Below are 22,500 nucleotides of genomic sequence, written 5' to 3' on the forward strand. Positions count from 1 at the left end.
AACCACACATAACTACAGTAGATAACTAACCACACATAACTACAGTAGATAACTAACCACACATAACTTCAGTAGATAACTAACCACACATAACTACAGTAGATAACTAATCATATATAACTTCGGTAGATAACTAACCACACATAACTTCAGTAGATAACTAACCACACATAACTACAGTAGATAACTAATCATATATAACTTCAGTAGATAACTAACCACACATAACTTCAGTAGATAACTAATCATATATAACTACAGTAGATAACTAACCACACATAACTTCAGTAGATAACTAATCATATATAACTACAGTAGATAACTAACCACACATAACTACAGTAGATAACTAACCACACATAACTTCAGTAGATAACTAATCATATATAACTTCAGTAGATAACTAACCACACATAACTTCAGTAGATAACTAATAATATATAACTTCAGTAGATAACTAACCACACATAACTACAGTAGATAACTAACCACACATAACTTCAGTAGATAACTAACCACACATAACTACAGTAGATAACTAACCACACATAACTTCAGTAGATAACTAATCACACATAACTTCAGTAGATAACTAATCTTATATAACTTCAGTAGATAACTAACCACACATAACTACAGTAGATAACTAACCACACATAACTACAGTAGATAACTAACCACACATAACTACAGTAGATAACTAACCACACATAACTTCAGTAGATAACTAATCATATATAACTTCAGTAGATAACTAATCATATATAACTACAGTAGATAACTAATCATATATAACTTCAGTAGATAACTAACCACACATAACTACAGTAGATAACTAATCATATATAACTTCAGTAGATAACTAACCACACATAACTACTATTATTAGAAACTACTATTGTTGCTCTGGGAGATTAGAGAACAGGTTGAAAGTTTCTTAAAGAAGGAGATCAGCACATTCCTGGACTTTATGTTCGATGCTGTTTTCCAGGCGTTTGTTCTTTTAGTTTGAGAGCCGGACTTATTGATTTCACTCTCAGATTTTTTAATGCAATCTCTCACAACCCTGAGCTCAGCGTTCTGTAACTTAAACCAGGCTCATGCACCCCCCCCCCCTGCCATTCCCTTGGTTGAGTTATTCTGATCGACTTGTAGCACAAAAATATCCAAGAGCGGAAGAAAGAAAGCAGAAGCTGCTTTGGTGTCAGAAGCTGGAGCACAGAAACTTAAGCTTTACAAAACCTGAGATAGAAATCCATAAGTCCTGCTTTCAGACTGAGAGACCACCATGTGGAATAATGAGGAATACACCCCCCATGTTGATTCAACAGAACCAGACACATAAACACACACACACACACAAACACGCACACACAAAGCCAATCAAAGGCCATGGCCAGTATTCAATGTGACCAATCAAAAGAGTGTTCAGTCATGTAGGGCGAGTCGGGCCAGCTTTCAACACAGAGTTGACCAGAGGACAAGACACACACACACACACACACGCACACACACACACACACACACACACACTCTCTGTGATTACCTGTGTGTGTGTCTGTCATTAACCGTTTCAGAAAGTCGTCAACTTCACAAAACTACATTTAACAACCAAGAAAGATCAACGAACATTTAGACTGAAAACTGTCTGTGACACAAACAGGAAGCTGAAGAAGTGACACACAGAGAGTTTCACAACGTGGTGACGTCAGATCTACACAAGCTACACAACCTCGTCTGTCAGGAGACGACACACAGTGAGGACCAGGTCTTATAATAACACAACACACACAACCTCTGTGAGCTCTGACCTCTGTTACATCAACTCTTTGTGTTCATGTTACTGTCGCTCTGCTGTTTGTATGAATGAACCATTTGTGTGTGTGTGTGTGTGTGTGTGTGTGTGTGTGTGTGTGTGTGTGTGTGTGTGTGTGTGTGTGTGTGTGTGTGTGTGTGTGTGTGTGTGTGTGTGTGTGTGTGTGTGTGTGTGATGATAATCTTTATCTGCCCTGGAGGTTGAAGTTCTCCTTTTGGAAAGTGAAACTGTAATGACATGTAATACTAATAATAAAAACTGGATGTGAGGACAGATGTGTGAGTCAGTGTCTCTGGACGAGTGTGTAACATGTGTGAGTCCCTGTGAGGGACCAGCAGGACGATGTGTGGACGCTTCCCAGTGAGCGAGTGGACGTGTGGACGAGCTCTATGATTATTTCTGAAAATAATTAATAACAGTCACTGTTGAATCAACATCAATTATGTTGGATATTGTTCTTTACTTTATGGGCAAATGGGATTTTGGTGGTAAAGCATAAAAAAAAAAAATAAAAAAAAAAGAACAAAGCGCAGCATTCATACAGTGATCGGGAAAGTGGTTACCATGGCAACGGTCACAACTTTGAATCAGAAAGACTTCACCACACACACGTTATTCAGTAACACGTTCAACTCAAAACCCTGCGTCGAGTTACAGTGTAATCGAGTATTTTTACTCTGTAGTTTATTTTTCCTCCACAATCACTCGTTCTTCTTGTTTGTTCCCGATGAAGTGAAACGTCTACAACTGAAGACGTGTTTCTCTGTCTCCATGACAACACGACCACCTCATCACCTCCGCCCTCAGACCCGTTTCCTTTGCTCCACCCACTCACTGCTCCTCTTCCTGCGGAGGTCGACCAAGGTCACCGAGCTTCACACCAAGCGTCTCCAACGCAGCAGAACATCAGCTTCCTGAACAACTGTTATCTGCTGGTATGTGTGTGTCTGTGTCTGTGTGAGTCTGTGTGTGTGTGTGTGTGTGTGTGTGTGTGTGTGCTCTGATTCATTCAGACACACACTGTCATTGGGTGGAGCCGGTGGTTAAACCATCAATGAAGAAACAAACCAACAGATTAATATCTATTGTTCTGAATTAAATATTAGAATGTTTTAACATGACCGGTTGAAAAGGGCCTTGATCGCCCCCTGGTGTCTGGCTGCAGTGTCGTTTAAGAACCTCTCCTCCTCCATGTGATCGCCCCCTGGTGTCTGGCTGCAGTGTAGTTTATGAACCTCTCCTCCTCCATGTGATCGCCCCCTGGTGTCTGGCTGCAGTGTAGTTTATGAACCTCTCCTCCTCCATGTGATCGCCCCCTGGTGTCTGGCTGCAGTGTAGTTTATGAACCTCTCCTCCTCCATGTGATCGCCCCCTGGTGTCTGGCTGCAGTGTAGTTTATGAACCTCTCCTCCTCCATGTGAGCAGGTGGGACAAAGACCAAGCTAAAAAAAAAAAGGCTCTAAGGATCTTTGTATAATTCTCATATCTTTATAGCGTTGTTGTTTCGATGGAATAAGTCTTATGAATTCATATATCTCCAGGCTGAGACTGACTCGTGATTGGTGGAGAGCATGAGTGGGCGGGACCTCGATCCCTCACCCCACGACATCGTCTTCATTCACGATCTTGTCTCAGCTGCAGTTCACTGACACTCGGAGGATTATTATAAACAATAACAAAATCTCTGAGAACTGACGATTAGTTTCCATCAATAACCTTGAAAATGTCGATGTCGTAATAATTTCGTTCAGTCAGAGACGACAAACTGACGACAACAGCTCAACGTGAACATTTCTCTGAAGTGATTATTGTGTTAATACGCTAATCGACGAGCCAACGGTTGTTCCCATGGTAACAGAACTGGGGGTTCTGGAGGATTTGAGCTGGAATCCGACCTGGATTTCCTCGTGGCTCAGTGAAGGTTCTCGTGTTAAAGCTCTTAACACCAGGACAGGAACATGTTGCACACGTGTAGTTTAAGCTCCGTGTTACAACACATGAAAACATCGTCATCGTCATAGCAACTGTCTCCCCTGACTCCTCCTGCTCTGATTGGTTTAATGTCATCATCATGTGACCATCACTGACGCTCGCCTCAGAATATCAAATATTTAAAACCGATCCAAAGGCTCAGGAGGAAAAACTTTCCTACACTGTACTTTAAAAAACATGACAATGTAGTATATATATATAGTACTTTATATAATCATAAATTATAACATACTATAATCCACAGTAACGCCCTGTGTGATGCAGTGGGACTCTAATGGTCAACTGTGTACATGTACCCTCTCCTAGCAGCAGTGTGTAGTAGTACTGTGTAGTACTGTGTAGTACTGTGTAGTACCTGTACTCTCTCCTAGCAGCAGTGTGTAGAAGTACTGTGTAGTGCCTGTACCCTCTCCTAGCAGCAGTGTGTAGTAGTACTGTGTAGTACCTGTACCCTCTCCTAGCAGCAGTGTGTAGTAGTACTGTGTAGTACCTGTACCCTCTCCTAGCAGCAGTGTGCAGTAGTACTGTGTAGTACTGTGTAGTACCTGTACCCTCTCCTAGCAGCAGTGTGTAGTAGTACTGTGTAGTACCTGTACTCTCTCCTAGCAGCAGTGTGTAGTAGTACTGTGTAGTACTGTGTAGTACCTGTACTCTCTCCTAGCAGCAGTGTGTAGTAGTACTGTGTAGTACTGTGTAGAACTGTGTAGTACCTGTACTCTCTCCTAGCAGCAGTGTGTAGTAGTACTGTGTAGTACTGTGTAGTACCTGTACCCTCTCCTAGCAGCAGTGTGCAGTAGTACTGTGTAGTACTGTGTAGTACCTGTACTCTCTTCTAGCAGCAGTGTGTAGTAGAACTGTGTAGTACTGTGTAGTACCTGTACTCTCTCCTAGCAGCAGTGTGTAGTAGTACCGTGTAGTACCTGTACTCTCTCCTAGCAGCAGTGTGTAGTAGTACTGTGTAGTACTGTGTAGTACCTGTACTCTCTCCTAGCAGCGTGTGTAGTAGTACTCTGTAGTACTGTGTAGTACCTGTACCCTCTCCTAGCAGCAGTGTGTAGTAGTACTGTGTAGTACCTGTACCCTCTCCTAGCAGCAGTGTGTAGTAGTACTCTGTAGTACCTGTACCCTCTCCTAGCAGCAGTGTGTAGTAGTACTGTGTAGTACTGTGTAGTACTGTGTAGTACCTGTACTCTCTCCTAGCAGCAGTGTGTAGTAGTACTGTGTAGTACTGTGTAGTACTGTGTAGTACCTGTACTCTCTCCTAGCAGCAGTGTGTAGTACTGTGTAGTACTGTGTAGTACCTGTACTCTCTCCTAGCAGCAGTGTGTAGTAGTACTGTGTAGTACTGTGTAGTACCTGTACTCTCTCCTAGCAGCAGTGTGTAGTAGTACTGTGTAGTACTGTGTAGTACTGTGTAGTACCTGTACTCTCTCCTAGCAGCAGTGTGTAGAAGTACTGTGTAGTACCTGTACCCTCTCCTAGCAGCAGTGTGTAGTAGTACTGTGTAGTACCTGTACCCTCTCCTAGCAGCAGTGTGTAGTAGTACTGTGTAGTACCTGTACCCTCTCCTAGCAGCAGTGTGCAGTAGTACTGTGTAGTACTGTGTAGTACCTGTACCCTCTCCTAGCAGCAGTGTGTAGTAGTACTGTGTAGTACCTGTACTCTCTCCTAGCAGCAGTGTTTAGTAGTACTGTGTAGTACTGTGTAGTACCTGTACTCTCTCCTAGCAGCAGTGTGTAGTAGTACTGTGTAGTACTGTGTAGAACTGTGTAGTACCTGTACTCTCTCCTAGCAGCAGTGTGTAGTAGTACTGTGTAGTACTGTGTAGTACCTGTACCCTCTCCTAGCAGCAGTGTGCAGTAGTACTGTGTAGTACTGTGTAGTACCTGTACTCTCTTCTAGCAGCAGTGTGTAGTAGAACTGTGTAGTACTGTGTAGTACCTGTACTCTCTCCTAGCAGCAGTGTGTAGTAGTACCGTGTAGTACCTGTACTCTCTCCTAGCAGCAGTGTGTAGTAGTACTGTGTAGTACTGTGTAGTACCTGTACTCTCTCCTAGCAGCGTGTGTAGTAGTACTCTGTAGTACTGTGTAGTACCTGTACCCTCTCCTAGCAGCAGTGTGTAGTAGTACTGTGTAGTACCTGTACCCTCTCCTAGCAGCAGTGTGTAGTAGTACTGTGTAGTACCTGTACCCTCTCCTAGCAGCAGTGTGTAGTAGTACTGTGTAGTACTGTGTAGTACTGTGTAGTACCTGTACTCTCTCCTAGCAGCAGTGTGTAGTAGTACTGTGTAGTACTGTGTAGTACTGTGTAGTACCTGTACTCTCTCCTAGCAGCAGTGTGTAGTACTGTGTAGTACTGTGTAGTACCTGTACTCTCTCCTAGCAGCAGTGTGTAGTAGTACTGTGTAGTACCTGTACTCTCCCCCAGCAGCAGTGTGTAGTAGTACTGTGTACTGTGTAGTACTGTGTAGTACCTGTACTCTCTCCTAGCAGCAGTGTGTAGTAGTACTGTGTAGTACTGTGTAGTACTGTGTAGTACCTGTACTCTCCCCCAGCAGCAGTGTGTAGTAGTACTGTGTAGTACTGTGTAGTACCTGTACTCTCCCCCAGCAGCAGTGTGTAGTAGTACTGTGTAGTACTGTGTAGTACCTGTACCCTCTCCCCCAGCAGCAGTGTGTAATAGTACTGTGTAGTACTGTGTACTGTGTAGTACTGTGTAGTACCTGTACTCTCCCCCAGCAGCAGCAGCAGCAGCAGCAGCAGACAGACCTCCAGCCCCCCCCCTCTGCCTCTCATCTTCTCCCCGGGATCCTGCTTCCTCTGCCGGGACGAACTGGTGTCACCGGGCGGCAGCGGCCCCCCCCACCGGCCTCTTCCGGTCGAATGCAGTACTACTGCAGTACTTGTAGTAGTAGTGGTAGTAGAAGTAGAAGTAGTGATCTTCCAGTCTTCTCATGCTAAACACCCAGCAGAGCTTCTCTTCTTCGGCTGAAACATCCCGTCGCTCCGGCGGAGGAACCGTGAACCACCGGGAATCGAACGTTTCCGGTTTGACCTGATGACCGAGTGAAAGGCGGAGTGTGTGTGTTTCAATGTGTGTGTGTTTCAATGTGATGTGTGTGTGTGTCCTCTGCCCGATCACTAACTCCTCCACCTCAATCAAATGACGTCAGCGGAAACGCTCTGTGCTTCCGGTAAGACTTCAAAATAAGAGCACGTTCATGAGGTCCAGGAAGAGAAACATATGATTCAAGAACTAAATCTGTTTTGTTTACTTCATGTTCATAGAACAGTTCAACTTCAGCTTCTCAGGCTTGTAACATATATGATGAGTTGTTCAAATGTTCTGTATAAAATAAACTACACAACAGACTTGACAAGATTACTCAAGTGATACAAAATGATTTATAAGTAATTATAAAACAATTACTGTTATAGATAATTTACTAAACTTAATTTTTTAAAATAGCACTCTGGTTTGTAAGTTATTTTGTTTACATTTTTGTTAATTTGATAATAAACATTTAAACAGTTCAATCTATTTAATGATTCAAATCATTCTTAATGTGGGTTTTTGTGTTTTTTATGACAGTATAACTCAGTCACTTCACATCAGACTGTCCTGAACATTTGAGACAAAACAATTCATTTAAGATCTTATATTAAAATAAAAACAATAATTTAACAGCTTATCACTATTATTTGAAATGTTCTGAAACCCTCATGTATGCTGGGAAAATCTAAGCAACAGAAATTTTACCAGCAACAATTACTAAACAGAACATTTTATTTGCAAATCTGTTTTACTGGAACGTTTTCATAAATCAATATACAAGTGCAGGTTACAAAGTATTTTTTATTCTTCTTTTTGACAAACAAAACCTCAGAGCTGCAGATGAACAGCCACAGACGTCAGGATCTAAAGTCTCTTCTCTAACGTTTCTGAAGCTTCTGATACAACCTGATGGTCATGAGCTGGACCTCAGGATCTCCCTCTCTGATGTCGATCGCCCTCAGGAAGAAGCCCAGGGCGTTTTCCAGCTCCCCCCGGCCGTAGCACTCCCGCCCTCGGGTGACCAGCGAGTCGTAGCTCTCCGACGCCGTGACCTCCTTCGTCCCGCTCGGCGTGACACCGGCGTCGAGCGTGCACTGGTCCATTCTCTCACTGGACGCAAGCTCGGGTTCGCTGGCTGACTCCTCGGGGTCGCTGCTCATTTCCCCTTCGGATTTACTGATGACGTCAGCGGACTCAGACTCCTCCTCTTCCTCCTCGGTGCTCAGGGTTTCTCCAGTTGTCTCCTCAGGCTGAAGCTCATGAGACGAACCAATGACGTCGTCCTCTTCTGCCTCATCAGAGTTCCTCTCTGAACTGACATCATCAGACTCCTCCTTCTCATCCGTCAGGTCCTGGTGGTCCACGTCTTGGATGATGGAGCGGAGCAGCGAGCGGCGGGACGCCACAGAGGTGTTTCCTCCCATGCTCCTTCTGGAGCTGAGGGGGGGGAAGTCAGCGGGCGCGGATTTAGGAGTGGAGGCTCCCAGAACCTGGAAGGCGTTTTCAAGTGGTCTTTCATCCTCTTCTGCTTCATCATCTTCTTCTTCTTCTTCTTCCTCAGTGTCAGATAGCACTGCTGCTCTTTTCTTCCTTCTAGCTCCAACAGAACCGTTCATGGACTCTTGGGTTTCGTGGCCGTTGCTGAGGTTTGGTCTCAGAGCTTCGTGCTGTTCCCTCTCACTCAGAGATCTATTGACATCGAAGCTGCCGTCGATCTGCAGCTGCGACAGAAGCTTCTTCGCCTCCTCCTCCGTCTCCTGATCATCCTGAGGATCCTGAAGCTCATCCTCTGAGAACATGTCGCTGTCCTCCAGCTGTAAATTGAAGTTTCCTTGGAACGATTCGAGTCCGGAGCTGACTCTGGACGAGTCTCCTCTGAAGCTGGAGTTTGACGCCTGCAGCTCAGACAGTCTTCTGCTCTGGAGAGACGAGATGCGACGGTGACTTGACTCCATCGAGGAGACGTTTTCTGGATGTGAACTTCCATCGAGCTGCTGATCTTCATCCACTGCTGTAACGTACCCGGGGCTGCGCTCTGATTGGTCCATTGGTTCTTGCACTGAAGCATCTGCTACATCACCTGCAGCATCATCAGACTCCAACACCAGCAGGGACCCGTCAGTCCCGTCCTGAGGGGGCGTGGCCTCTCCTGCCGGGTCCTGTGTGACAGGCGGCTGTGCGGGGGGGTCCAGGTTCTGCTCGTCATGTACGTCTGCAGCAGATTCTTCTTCTGTCAGACTTTCCTCTGAAGTTAGATCGATAACTGGGTGACTCACAATCCTTTCCCCATCCTCCTTACTAGAGCCTGATTGGTCGGACTCCACCACGACCAGCGAGCTGTTTACACTGGTGTCATGCAGCGGATATGAAGGAATGGGTCGTGGATTTCTTGGCATTTTCTCATTGGAGCGCTCTCTGCTGCTGCTGTCCCCCGGGGGGCGGAGCCAGGCTGGTTCGGTGCTCGACGCCATGCTCTCCGCCAGCTGCATCTGCAGCTCTGACTCCGCCTTCATCAGCTCCTGCGCCTTCTGGACCCGCCCTTCGATGTAGTGGTGCTCTTGCTGATCCTCCAGCGCCTCATCATGTTGGAGTTCAAGGGAAAACATGAGGTCGTGGTCAGAGATCCCAAATATCTCCATGGCGTGCAGGCGGGCGATGTGCTGGTCCAGTCCGGGGTCGGTCCTCCGGTGTCTGGAGTGCAGCGCCTGAAGCTGCAGCTGGGTGGAGGAGGACCGGGCGTCTTCCAGGCTGAAGAGCTCCTTCAGCTCCTGTTTGCTGAAGTATCGAAACGGGTTCTTCTTGTCTCCGGTGTTCTGTCTGATGAGGGAGTCTTTGAAGACCTGCCGCCTGTAGATCTTCTCCTCCACCGTGCCGCAGGTGATCAGCCTGTAGACCACGATGTTCTTGGTCTGGCCGATGCGGTACGCTCTGTCCACGGCCTGGGCGTCTGTCGCCGGGTTCCAGCTGGGGTCAAAGATCACCACTCTGTCTGCTCCTGTCAGGGTGATGCCCACTCCACCCACCATGGTGGTGAGGAGGAAGACGGAGTAGCTTTCGTCGGTTTGAAACAGACTGATGCGTCTCTCTCTCTCTGCTAACTGTGTGATGGTGCCGTCCAGTCTCAGCACCTTGAAGCCTCGGTTTCCCAGGATGCGTTCCATGATGTCCAGCACCTTCCTGTAATGAGCAAAGACCAGCGTGCGGTGTCCTTCTTGTCTGAGCTGTTCAAGAAGCACAAACAGAAAAACCATTTTCCCCGACTCGGACACTAACGTGTCGTCAGGAACATTAGCGATGCCGTGATCCACCGTGTCCCTGTCCTCGCTCTGATGGTTCTCAGCCGCGCTGTCCTCCAAGCCCAGTTTGGCGATGGCTCCAGCAGAGAGAAGTCTCGGGTGGTCGCACAACTTTTTCAAAATGGTTAATTCAGCGAGAGGCGACCTGGTGGTTAAGAGCAGCTCCTTGATGGTGTCCAGTGAAATGAACTGCTGGTAGATGTCCTCCTGCACGGGGCTCAGGTACGTCCAGACGATCAGGTCGTTCTTCCTCGTCAGCGAGGGCATGACGGCTCCGCAGTCTTTTGGAGGAATTGAGACTTGGCTCTGATCCTTGTTGTCGGACTCTTCCTCTTTAGGATGTGTATTTTTCATTTTGTTTTTCTGCACCTCTGATTTTGTCCTGCGGAGGAAGTAGGGTTGTATTATAGTCATGAGATTCTCTGACATCCGGGAGCCAAGAGCCATTTCTCCTGGAGTGGCGTCCTTCTCTCTGGCACGGGTGATGGGGTTTTCATATTCTGTTTTGAATGTCTTAGATGTTCCGAGGAGAGTTCCATGACAAGCAAAGTCAAACAGCGCCCACAGCTCCCTCAAGTTATTCTGAACAGGAGTTCCTGTGAGAAGAACCCGGTTCTTTGACGGAATGGCAGAGGCACTTTTGGCTGTTTTGGTGGTGGATGTTTTTATTTTGTGTGCCTCATCCAGGATCATGTAGTCCCATGTGAACTCTTGGCCGCGGTATGAGGACAGCTGCTGCCAGTTGTTCATGAGCATGGTGTACGTGGTGATGATGACGCCACCTCTCCTCTGAACTTTCTCCAGGTTCCTGGTCCGCTCTGCTTTGCTGGAACCATGAAAGTCCTTCACCCTCATGCCTGGAGTCCATTTAGCAAACTCCTTGGTCCAGTTTGTGATGAGGGAAGTTGGCATGACCAGCAGAGTGTATTTGGCCAGCTCGTTATCGTACATTCCAGAAAGGAACGATATCACCTGGATGGTTTTACCGAGTCCCATGTCGTCTGCCAGGATCCCACCTTTGCGACCATCTCTGTAGAGACTGTACAGGAAGGCCAGGCCGCTCCGCTGGTAGTCATACAGCTTGTCGTGTAAGTCTTTAAAAAGCATCAAACCGCTGTTGTTGACATTAACAAACTCTTCATCTTCTTCCTCTGAGTCGTTCTCAGCAAGAAGTTCTTCAATTTTCTTTATTCTCCGCTCCAGTTTTTCACTGGAGTGCAGCTTGTGAGCGAGTTTGAAGAACTCCAGCGCTTTGTGCAGGTTCCCGTCTCTGGCAACATCTTTCCCATCCTGAATGAATCTGGAAGAAGAAAACATCATCAGGACTGTAAAGACCATCTGCGACTGTGTATCAAGACAACTCATGACTCTGCTGGTATAACAGATATATGCAAAATCATATACAACACATCATGTGTGAGCAAGCCTTCATCTGATCTGTCTTGTAGACACAACTGTTTATGGAACAAACAGAGTTGAAAGTAGGGACGGGAATCAGCAGGGACCTCCCGATACGATCAGTCACGATACTGAGGTGGCGATACGATATGTATTGCGATTTGATATTACGATTTCCTTGGATTTTTTTTTGTCATTTTTTTTTTTTTTAAATTCTGTACCATGGAAAAATGTTGAATCATTCCTTCAAATACAACACAGTCAAATTCACATAGAGCTTTACAAGTTTTATTTCAAATATTTACATTAACTTAATGACTGCCGGGCAGCCAATAGAGAAAATAAATAAAAATGTTCCCTATTATTGTATAGTCCCTGTCAACTGCACACAAACTGACAGATTCAGAAATGTAAGCCACTTAGGCTACTTTTAAACAATAAATAAAAGGTAAATTAAATAGAATGGATAAAAGTTTACTTCAAATATAAACTTTCAAAAAGTAGGCTATTGTTGTTTGCATGTAGGCGATGCAAAGCTAGTGCTTGGGTGTGTTTAGATTCTTGTGCAAAAACAAGAGCTGGTCAACATGCTCTGGGGTGATGTTGCTCCCCCCATATATCCCCCCCCCCCGGTATAAACCAATAAATATGTTTTAATTTTTTTTTTTTTTTTAAATCGATTTGGGAGGCAGCATGGCGATTTAAAATCGTCATTCACAACAATCGTCATTTGTAACTGAATGGATTTTTCCCCCCCGTCCCAAGTTGAAAGTACCTGTGATAAGCCTCCATGTTGTCCTCTGTCTCCAGGGACAAAGACCTGTGGACACAGAGACGGGTCAGACACACGTTTACTGTCAACACAGGGTTCAGTCTGAACTGTAGCGTCAAAAGAAACAGATCAAGTATAATTTGTAATATTGTTCTGTTAAATACTTACGAGTTTCAGTGACTATTCACTTCCTGGAGTGACAAAGACACTTTATTATTATTATTATTAATATTAATATGTATTTTAATAACCTGTCAGGGTTAGGCCGTTCTCCCTCTAACTCTGCTCATCACTTCATTTATCATTTGTGTCTGATGTCATATCATAAAGATATTTCACTGTTGCATAAACCCACCAGAAACAATGTTCTTTATATCAGCATATTATTGTGTTATTACCTTTGTACAATCTATGTTCAGTGTCACGACGAGTCTCTCATTCATGATTGGCTCAGTAACAGGAAATAAGAGAAATGTAAAGTGTGACAGAAGCAGATGAAGAGGGAAGATGTGTGTGTGTGTGTGTGTGTGTGTGTGTAGAAAACAGTGTGTGTGTTTCTGTCTGTGAAGAGCAGTGTGTGTGTGTGTCTGTCTGTGAAGAGCACAGTGTGTGTGTACGTGTGTGTGTGTGCGTGTGTGTAGAAAACAGTGTGTGTGTCTGTCTGTGAAGAGCACAGTGTGTGTGTGTGTGTGTCTGTCTGTCTGTGAAGAGCACAGTGTGTGTGTGTGTGTGTGTGTGTCTGTGAAGAGCACAGTGTGTGTGTGTGTCTGTCTGTGAAGAGCACAGTGTGTGTGTGTGTGTGTGTGTGTGTGTGAACAGATTGTCTTTGTCGTCAGTAAAGTGTGAAGTTCAGTAAACACAGTAAAAAGCAGATTTAGTAAACTTCCGCTTCCGCTGTGTCTCGTTAGCAGGAATGTGGCTAGCCGCTCCGCAGTGTTAACCGGTGGGCCGTTAGCACTGAAGCTAACACGCAGCTGTGAATCACAGGAACACGGACTCACTTCTCCAGCTGCTGTGAGACCTCCAGGACTCCTCCGGCCCGCGGACACGCTTCCATCCCGACGACGCGACTCGTTCCCCGGAAACAAACACACGCTGGAGCCGCTGGAGACGGTTGTGTTGATGTATTCGAAGCCGCGGCTCTTCCACCCGCCAATTCTTAACCAATCACAAAGGACGCTGGAGTGACGGCGTGATGACGTTGTCCAATTGGAGCTTCAGATGAGGGTAATAGGCGGGACCAGCAGCGAGGAACAGCCAATAAGATGCGTCGGTACGGGAACCAGGAAACGGTGCGTTCAATGTCACGGTTTCCAGGGAATTTTCCCAAATGTTAGTTTTTCAATTGTCAACATGTTCTGAGATTTAGTGAAAAACCAAGAAAAATAAAGCTTAGAAACAAAGAGATTATAAATAAAAAGATGTCATTCCACTGAAATGTTTAAACAAGCAACATCAGTAAATATATGAATATGATTTAAATGCAGAATCAGGCCGGATTTTATAAGATTGGTCGCAGAAGTTTCTCTTGCCTGGAAAAAAATCTAGAATGTTTTATTACTTGGTAGTTAATTCTTCTCTGTCCTGCAGAGAAGAAATATCTGGATTCTCTTTTTTTTTGAGTAGTTAAAATGTATACACCATAGTTTGTGGTTATACTGTTGAAGAAGGAGCCAATAAAACACCAAACATTAATAAAAATCACCAGGTTGTAAAAACAGAGAACTGTTGATCAGCTGATCAATGTTGAGAAAGAAATGTTCTATAGATCAACTGAGACAGGAAGCAGCTTCGACTTGACAGATTAAAACATGTTGACACACTTCCAGTTAATAATCAGCTCGTTATTCACCCAGAGAGGGAGGCTGTGACTTCACAGAGGCTTTTATTGTGAAAAGTCATCTTGAAGGTACAGAGAGAAAAGAGTTTTGTTTTCACAAGATGGTAAATCCAAGACTTCAGGACTCGTTCTGAACTTCTGCCTCAGTCTCTTCTTGAAGTGGAAAGTGTTGATGCAGACGTCTCATACTCAGTTTATTGGTCAATGACAGGACATAAATTAAAACTTACATGAACACATAATAAAATGTAAAAGAACGTGCTTGAAAATGTAGAGTTAACACCGGTTCAGACAAACAGGTAAAGACGTGACACACTGTTGAGGTTTTTCAGAATAACGGTTTCTCCTCCACAGCTTTGACCTGAGCTGCAAACAGCAGAACTCTCTTCTCCACCTCAGCGTTGATCAGGTTCTGTGAAGCTCCAGGGTTGTGACGCACGAACTCTGAGATGCTGAGGATACACTCTCTCTGTGGACACACACACACACACACACACACACAATGAGCACCACAAAGTGCGGACCCCTGCAGTGCAGCTGTGACTGTGATGACACACATCAGCACCTTGCACTTGTCCACCTGGTCCTGCCCGGTGATCCGGTTCAGCAGCTCCCTCCCGACCTGCACCCCGGTCACCGCGGCCAGAAGCCTCCGGTCCCCCGGGGAGTCGGAGGACAGCCAGCGCAGCAGCGCCACCTGCAGGAGAGAGGGAAGATTACACACAACGAACCCATCAAAGACGTAAATGACCAGCAGGTCACTGCACACCTTCCAACTGTGACACGAGTCTGTGTTTGTGCACATGAAGAAGAAACCTCCTGGTTGTCTGTGTGTGAGTCTGTAACTTCTCTTCTTCAGATGATTTAAACCTGTTTCAGGTTTTCTGCTTCATTCTGTGAATTACAGCTTCTTCCGGTTCGAGCCTTAATTTAAAAATAGCGTTTTCTCTTGTTTTTATGAAATCACTGTTTTCAGAAGAGATGAATATTAATTTCCTTCTGTTAATGGTAAATGGATTTGTATTTATATAGCGCTTTTCTAGTCTGATGATGTCCACTCAAAGCGCTTTACAGCACAGTTTCACATTCACCCATTCACACACACATTCATACAGTGCATCTTTCAGGGTTCAGCATCTTGCCCAAGGACACTTCGGCATACAGATGGTTCAGACTGGGGATCGAACCGCCGAATCGATGATTAATCGACGGACAGGTGTTTGCAGCTGTGTGAGGTTTTTACATCTTCAAGAACAGAGTGAAAAGATGTTAAATCACAACTTTAAATGATTCGACTTTATCTCGAACGTCATTTTCTTTCCTCACCTGCTGAAGCAACTGAGCGTTCGTCATCTCTGGACCGGACATGGCTGAAAAACACGAGAATCAGAGAATAAAACCAGGAAGTGGAAGAGCAGGAGACAAACCACGTGACGGGTCCACGCTGATCTGAAGCTAAAACCTGCGAGTTTCACACAAATCACAAGAAACACGATGAAAACTCTCACTTCCTGTTTACCTATCTTCTTCTTCTCTTCTGCTCTGAGACTCTGCTGCTGCTGCTGCCCCCAGCGGCCACAGCACGAACAACCACAACATCCACACGTTCAACTTGATTTTTATTATTTAAAAACGTTTAAATTTGGCTAGAATAATTCAGATATAAGTACTTAATGTGTAATATCATAACTTTACATTATTATAACTGGTGCATTGTTTTGTGCAAGACTAACTATTCCTTTGGTCATAATAGTGCTTTGATTGATTATTTTGAGATCAAACAGATTATTCGGTTTATATAAACTCAGGAACAGTTTACTGTTTAATATTTCATGTTTTGTCTAAAAAAAAAGAATATAAATTATTTAAAAAATAAAGTATCGTTAGACTTACAGGAAAACCTAATTAAGAAGAAAAAACTAACTCGAACCATGAAATGTTTTTTATGTTTGACATAAAAAAATATTGAATAAATTGAGAAACAGTTTTATTTATATCAGTTTAGTATATTTTGATTGTTTTCTGGCGACTGTGTATTTATTGATTGTGTTACTTTATTCATGCAAAAGCCAAGATATAATTTAAACTCTTCATGTTTAAATATGTAAAAAAATGTCTCTGTAAAGTAACTCAATCTGCCGTAAGAAACATTATATTTCCGTGAAATGTAGTAGAATATAAATCTCATACAGTCGCCCCATGAAACCACATTTAGATTCACTCGATCCGGATCAATCACTCATAAACATGCAGGTGGCGTGAACAGAGCCTCGTTGGTTGAGGTAAAGATACTCAGTGTTTATATTCATGTACCGGAGATAAGTACAATACTTGAGTAAATGACGATTAATTTTACTTGCTTTTATTTTTTCAGCATTTGCTTACTTCACCCCCCAACACACACACCCATAGTCACTTGAAGTTTCCAAGTTCTACATTTATCACATCGACTGTTCTTCACACTGAGCTCTGGAGTTCCTGCTGTACTTGAACGCAGCGTGTTTGTGAGGTATCCTGGTGTTTGAGGTCACATGACGTGGCTGCAGGTCGGAGGTCAGCTCTGGTCGTGGGGTTTGGAGAAGGAGCCCAGCTGCTTGGTGTTGACGTCCTTCAGCTGCTCCAGCTGCCTTTGTCCTCGCCGGTACAGATACTCGATGTGCATCACATCCGTCTTCTTGATGCGAGCGTTCTCCCTGAACTCGTCTTGGATCCGGGGGATGAAGCCCGGTTTGTCCCGCCCGGCCCGCAGGAAGTGGCGGTACAGAGTCAGGATCTGCTTCTGCAGTTTACTGTGACGCGCCATCGTCAGGAATCAGCTGACCTGGGGTTCAGAGGAACACCAGCAGTTCCTCTAACGACCACTAGTCTGACGGACGGATCACTGAGCACCACCTGGTGTCAGGTTCGAGATGACAGACAGGAAGTGAGTCAGGTTGAGGACTTCAGGAAACACTGGAGAAAAAAATCATTGAAGAAAGAAACTTAAAGGAGAGAAGCTTGATGTCACATTCAGTTTGTCAAATAACAACGTAAACATTTCTCACGGTTTTCTGATGTCCTGCTGAACGATGGATTGATTCATTGATTAAATAATTGTCTGATTAATCAATGAATTAATTCTAATGAGAAGCACTGAAACAATAATTTGACTCATGATAAAATTACTCTAATAACAGTAACAATTATTTAGAATAAATGTACATTTCATTTTCAAGAAAAAACACATTCACTTGTGTCTTTTTTCACGTCAACATTTTTTTATGGAAATATATATATTTTAATTATACAATTACATTTGTATTAACTTTTAACAGAAGACAAGCGTGGTGGATGTTTAACAATCTATTTAATTACAGTCCTTTAGATATTTGACTTTCATTGTTTTACTTTTGCATGTTTTTACTTCTTACTGTATATATTGTTATATTTCTTCTTACTGTATATATTGTCTGATTGTATATATTGTTGTTTTGTTTTTATGTACAGTGCACCAACCACACCATTGCAATGTCCAATATATGCAAATATACGTGGCAATAAAAATAATTCTGATTCTGATTTATTCTACTATCTACTTAATCTACTTTTTCCCCACCACATTTACCATCACACCAGATTAACAGAAGCAGAATAAACTACATCATTAATAAAAGACTGAGTACTTATACTTGTTGTATTATACGAGTTGTATGTGTATTTGAATGCGTCAGTAAAGAGGTGAAGTGACAGATGATGGAGGAGATTCTGTTTACAATCAGAAACTCTGAGTTCATGTTTGATAAAGTTCATCACAGATGTTCGTTACTCACCTGTTTGACCGGAAGCACCGACGTTTCACGGCCTGACGGGTTTCCTCTGATCGTTGATCATCGTTAAAGATCACCGGAGACAGAAAGTGTCGGTGAGCTCCGGTTAGCTGCTGCTAGCTCCGGTTAGCTCAGCTGTTAGCTTCTGTTAGCTGCTGCTAGCTCCGGTTAGCTCAGCTGTTAGCTGCTGTTAGCTGCAGTTAGCTCCGGTTAGCTGCTGTTAGCTTCTGTTAGCTCCGGTTAGCTGCTGTTAGCTGCAGTTAGCTCCGGTTAGCATCCTGTGTGACCTTACTTCACGTTACAACACCACAGAGCTGCAGGACTACAAAACACGTGACTTCCGACTCGACGTTTCACAATAAAACCCAAGTAAAAGAGGCCAAGAGCAAATGTCAAGCTGCTCCAGAACCCGCTGGAAGAAGAACTTAGATCCACAACTGCAGTAAAGTAAAAGTACAGATACATGTAAATACTCAAGTACAATGGACAGTTCTACGGGAAGGGACATTAACACCAGAACATTTACTGTATCACCTCATACAAAACATATACTGTATAAATAAATATATTGTTTTGAAAGTCATGGAGCGGAAATATGAGTCCACTTCCTGTGCAGAGGAGGGTGAAGGATGGGACACCGGAAGCAGCAGCAGTAGAATCAGCTGATGAGCGGAAACCAGCTTTGTTGTGAACGTCAGGTAGGTTCGTCTTGTTATTAACGTCATGTTTTCGCCACGTGTTTGATTTAAGTCGTTTCCAGTTGAGACGTTTTTGGAAAACGGATTTTTTTAATTTCCGCCTGACGTCACTCAGTCCAGATCATTAACTTGTGATCCGCTTTGACCGGAAGTGACACGATGCCTTTACAAAATAAAATAGGCTACTTACAACACTCCAGAGCTAGGACTCGGACTCCGGTACCACAGTTTGTAACAGTCCTCAGGTTCTAGTTCCTGGCCTAGTTCGGACTCTGGTTCTGACCCTGGTTCAGGTCCTATTCCTGGTTCAGGTTCAGGTTCTGCTCCTGGTTCTGGTTCTGACTCAGTTCCTTGTTCTGGTCCTAGTTCCAATCCCTGGTTCAGGTCCTGGTTCTTGTAGTGACTCAGGTCCTGGTCCTATCACTGGTTCAGGTCCTGGTTCTTGTAGTGACTCAGGTCCTGGTCCTATGACTGGTTCAGGTCCTGGTTCTTGTAGTGTCTCAGGTCCTGGTCCTGGTCCTATCCCTGGTTCAGGCTCAGGTTATGCTCCTGGTTCTGGTTCGGACTCAGTTCCTTCGTCTGGTCCTAGTTCCAGCTCTGGCCCTGGTTCTGGTCCTGGTCCTGACCAAGGCTTAGGTCCTTGTCCTGGTCCTATCCCTGATTCAGGTCCTGGTTCTTGTAGTGACTCAGGTCCTGGTCCTATCCCTGGTTCAGGTCCTGGTACTGACTCAGGTCCTGGTCCTGGTCCTTTCCCTGGTTCAGGTCCTGGTACTGACTCAGGTCCTGGTCCTGGTTCTGACTCAGGTCCTGGTCTTGGTCCTTTCCCTGGTTCAGGTCCTGGTTCTGACTCAGGTCCTGGTCCTGGTCCTTTCCCTGGTTCAGGTCCTGGTACTGACTCAGGTCCTGGTCCTGGTACTGACTCAGGTCCTGGTCCTGGTCCTTTCCCTGGTTCAGGTCCTGGTTCTGACTCAGGTCCTGGTCCTGGTCCTTTCCCTGATTCAGGTCCTGGTTCTTGTAGTGACTCAGGTCCTGGTCCTATCCCTGGTTCAGGTCCTGGTACTGACTCAGGTCCTGGTCCTTTCCCTGGTTCAGGTCCTGGTTCTGACTCAGGTCCTGGTTCTATCCCTGGTTCAGGTCCTGGTCCTGGTCCTACCCCTGGTTCAGTTCTCTGACCCTGCTGGACCCCCTGTGCGTGCAGACATGGAGGTGACGGAGGAGGGGCGTCGCCAGGTGGAGCAGCAGGTGGAGCAGCTGCTGGCGGGTCAGGGGTCAGAGGTCAGCGGCTGTGACGTGGGTCTGGATCAGAGCAAACCTGCGACTCTGAGGAAGAACGTGACCTACATCGTCTGTGGGGTCATCTTCAACGACCAGGTGAGGGACGCCCCCCCCCCCCCCCCCCCCACTGCCGATACACACTCCAGGTTCACAGTGTGTGTGTGTGTGTGTGTGTGTGTGTGTGTGTGTGTGTCTCCGTTAGGAGGAGGTGCTGATGGTGCAGGAGGCGAAGCAGGACTGTTACAAACTGTGGTACCTTCCTGCAGGGAGGGTGGAGGTGGGGGAGAGTCTGGAGGAGGCACTGAGGAGGGAGGTGAGACAACACACACACACACACACACACACACACACACACAGACACTCACACACACACACACACACACACACACGCACCTATGTTGAAGCCGTTTGTCTGCAGGTGAAGGAGGAGGCGGGGTTTGATTGTGAGCCAATCACGTTGCTGCTGATCCAGGAGCAGGGACCTCAGTGGATCCGCTTCATCTTCCTCGCCAGAGTCACAGGTCAGAGGTCACATGTTCACACACAGACACACACAGACACACACAGACACACACAGACACAGACAGACACACACAGACACACACAGACACACACAGACACACACACAGACACACACAGACACACACAGACACAACGGTTAAAAGATAAAGTTGAGATCCAGTGAGTCACATCTGGACCAATGACGAGACAGCGTTCAGAGCTTCTTCTTCTGCAGTGGTGTAACAGCACCTGACTGGAGAAACAGCGCCACCTACTGCACCGACATGAACCGGCTCCTGACGTTCACAGAACAGCAGAAAATTCACATTTTAATTTGTCTGATATTCTGAAGGTTCAGTTAAAAATGTTTGGATGAAACTTCAGCTGAACATCAGTTTTGTTCTCGGTTGGTTTGAAGAAAACAAAACACTTCTTCAGTTTTTAACTGTTCATATCAACGTCAGTTCATCTCAGAGAAAATGAAAATGATCCATAGATGTAAATAGAAACATCAGTTGAACTAAATCTCTCCTTGACTCCGTGTGTCAGGTGGAAACATTAAGAGCGTGTCCTCAGCGGATCAGGAGTCTCTGCAGGCGTCCTGGTGGGACAGACAGGCCGTCCTCCCGCTGAGAGGACGAGACATCCTGCGGCTCATCGACTGTGGACTCAAGTACGACCACGTTACAGCTGCCATCTCTGTGTTGAGGAGGGTTGCAAAATTCCGGGAATATTCAAAGTTGGAAACTTTCCATGGGAATTAACGGGAATTAACGGGAACTAACGGGAATAAAGTGGAAATGTTGTGGGTAATTTATACTAACTGTATTTACCTTGTCATATACAGACATAAATATAAACATTTTGTTGTGTCATAGGCTGATTTGAGCCCTGAGGAAACTTTGGGCACTTGACTATATGCTTCTGCATCGTTGTGTCATTCTTAACATAGGTCTTTGCACAGTATTTGCAAATGTACACAGCCTTTCCTTCTACATTGGATGGGGTGAAATGTCTCCACACATGAGAGAGTGCACGTGGCATTGTTCTGTAGAATAAGATGAGAAAAAAGTTTGTAAAAAAACACTAATGCAATGCCAGAGATATAAATAGTTAGCCAAACAATTGGAATCGTCTGTAAACATATTTAACAATTGATGGATAAATGAATGGAAATAGTCTAGATGAACAGATGAACAATCCTCAATCAGCATGATCATATATTTTCCCAGTAATATCATGGAAACTTACCTGACTAGTCCTTCACTCTACAGCAGGCCTCAATAGCCCTGCTGTAGAGTGAAGCATGCTGGGAGTTATCTGTGCATGTGATGGAAGAATGACCAGTGGAGGGTTGAAACTCAACGTTCCATACATCTTTAAAATAGAGTTTTGAATCATGTTTTTATTGCTCAGCGTTTAATGTGCGTATTTTTTATTTTTTTCAAAATTCCCCAAATTCCCAGGCTAAACTTCCCATGGAAAGTTTCCGGAAATTTACCGGAAACTTTCCGCCCCTTTGCTACCCTAGTGTTGAGTCTGCGTGGTGGTCTGACCCGGCTGCTGTGCTGCTTTCAGGTTCCGTCAGGACGCCTGGCACCCGGTCACGCTGCCGCTGCCGCTGAGCTGCCGCCACGTGCTGCAGAGACTCGTCCTGGTCTTCACCGGCTCCGACCAGCAGGTCTGGATCCTGCTGCTCAGAGGTACCGAGCCGCCGAGGGAAAGGAACCTCTTCACACGTTGATGCTAATTATAATTTAACTCTAACGAGATTCTATCGTGTAATTTCTCCAGGTGGAACCAAACCTCTGATAATTACACTCGGATCATATTAAACGTGATAGATGTCTATAATGTAAATGATCCGTATTAATGCTATGATTGATTTTAAACGTGCTCGGCTCTGACGTCCTTTCATGTCTTTAGGAGTTTTCATTTGTTTTTTAGTTTTTGACCAACATTTTATTCCCCTCCCCCCCCACCTGTCTGTCCCACAGCCCCCGGGCTCCACCTCCCGACAGCGGCGGCGCTGAAGACCCATGCCGTGACCT

At 45.1% G+C, this 22,500-nt stretch overlaps 4 protein-coding genes across 5 annotated transcripts in view; 1 reads left to right on the forward strand and 3 right to left on the reverse strand.

The window, feature by feature from the left end:
• The window catches only part of adam9 (ADAM metallopeptidase domain 9), a 22,266-nt gene extending 15,296 nt beyond the window's left edge, over positions 1-6,970 (reverse strand). For both annotated transcript variants that reach the window (XM_061070810.1, XM_061070809.1), the window contains exon 1: positions 6,532-6,970. In XM_061070810.1, the coding sequence (XP_060926793.1) occupies positions 6,532-6,604 (73 nt within the window). In that variant the 5' untranslated portion in view covers positions 6,605-6,970. The remainder of the gene's footprint in view (positions 1-6,531) is intronic.
• Positions 6,971-7,707: 737 nt separating this feature from the next.
• ercc6l (excision repair cross-complementation group 6-like) lies at positions 7,708-11,170 on the reverse strand. The gene has a single exon (XM_061072251.1). The coding sequence runs from the start codon at positions 11,153-11,155 to the stop codon at positions 7,742-7,744; it is 3,414 nt and encodes a 1,137-aa protein (XP_060928234.1). The 5' UTR covers positions 11,156-11,170; the 3' UTR covers positions 7,708-7,741.
• Positions 11,171-16,515: 5,345 nt separating this feature from the next.
• Positions 16,516-18,096, reverse strand: sdhaf1 (succinate dehydrogenase complex assembly factor 1). Its single transcript, XM_061071881.1, has 2 exons — positions 17,979-18,096; positions 16,516-17,121 (listed from the first exon to the last, which is right to left on the reverse strand). Exon 2 carries the CDS (start codon positions 16,970-16,972, stop codon positions 16,724-16,726), a length of 249 nt encoding a protein of 82 aa, XP_060927864.1. The 5' UTR covers positions 16,973-17,121; positions 17,979-18,096; the 3' UTR covers positions 16,516-16,723.
• Positions 18,097-18,611: 515 nt separating this feature from the next.
• The window catches only part of nudt18 (nudix (nucleoside diphosphate linked moiety X)-type motif 18), a 4,607-nt gene continuing 718 nt past the window's right edge, over positions 18,612-22,500 (forward strand). The window contains exons 1-7 of the mRNA XM_061071794.1: positions 18,612-18,677; positions 19,808-20,044; positions 20,151-20,261; positions 20,367-20,469; positions 20,999-21,122; positions 22,028-22,152; positions 22,447-22,500. The exon at positions 22,447-22,500 is cut by the window's right edge and continues 718 nt beyond it. Coding sequence (XP_060927777.1) covers positions 19,874-20,044; positions 20,151-20,261; positions 20,367-20,469; positions 20,999-21,122; positions 22,028-22,152; positions 22,447-22,500 — 688 coding nt within the window. The 5' untranslated portion in view covers positions 18,612-18,677; positions 19,808-19,873. The remainder of the gene's footprint in view (positions 18,678-19,807; positions 20,045-20,150; positions 20,262-20,366; positions 20,470-20,998; positions 21,123-22,027; positions 22,153-22,446) is intronic.

Source organism: Limanda limanda, chromosome 5 (assembly GCF_963576545.1).
Source record: "Limanda limanda chromosome 5, fLimLim1.1, whole genome shotgun sequence".
Taxonomy (NCBI): Eukaryota; Metazoa; Chordata; class Actinopteri; order Pleuronectiformes; family Pleuronectidae; genus Limanda; species Limanda limanda.

Excerpts from the sequence above, each read along its gene's own strand:
- sdhaf1 (XM_061071881.1), bottom strand. The coding sequence starts at position 16,972 with ATGGCGCGTCACAGTAAACTGCAGAAGCAGATCCTGACTCTGTACCGC.
- ercc6l (XM_061072251.1), bottom strand. The coding sequence starts at position 11,155 with ATGGGACTCGGTAAAACCATCCAGGTGATATCGTTCCTTTCTGGAATG.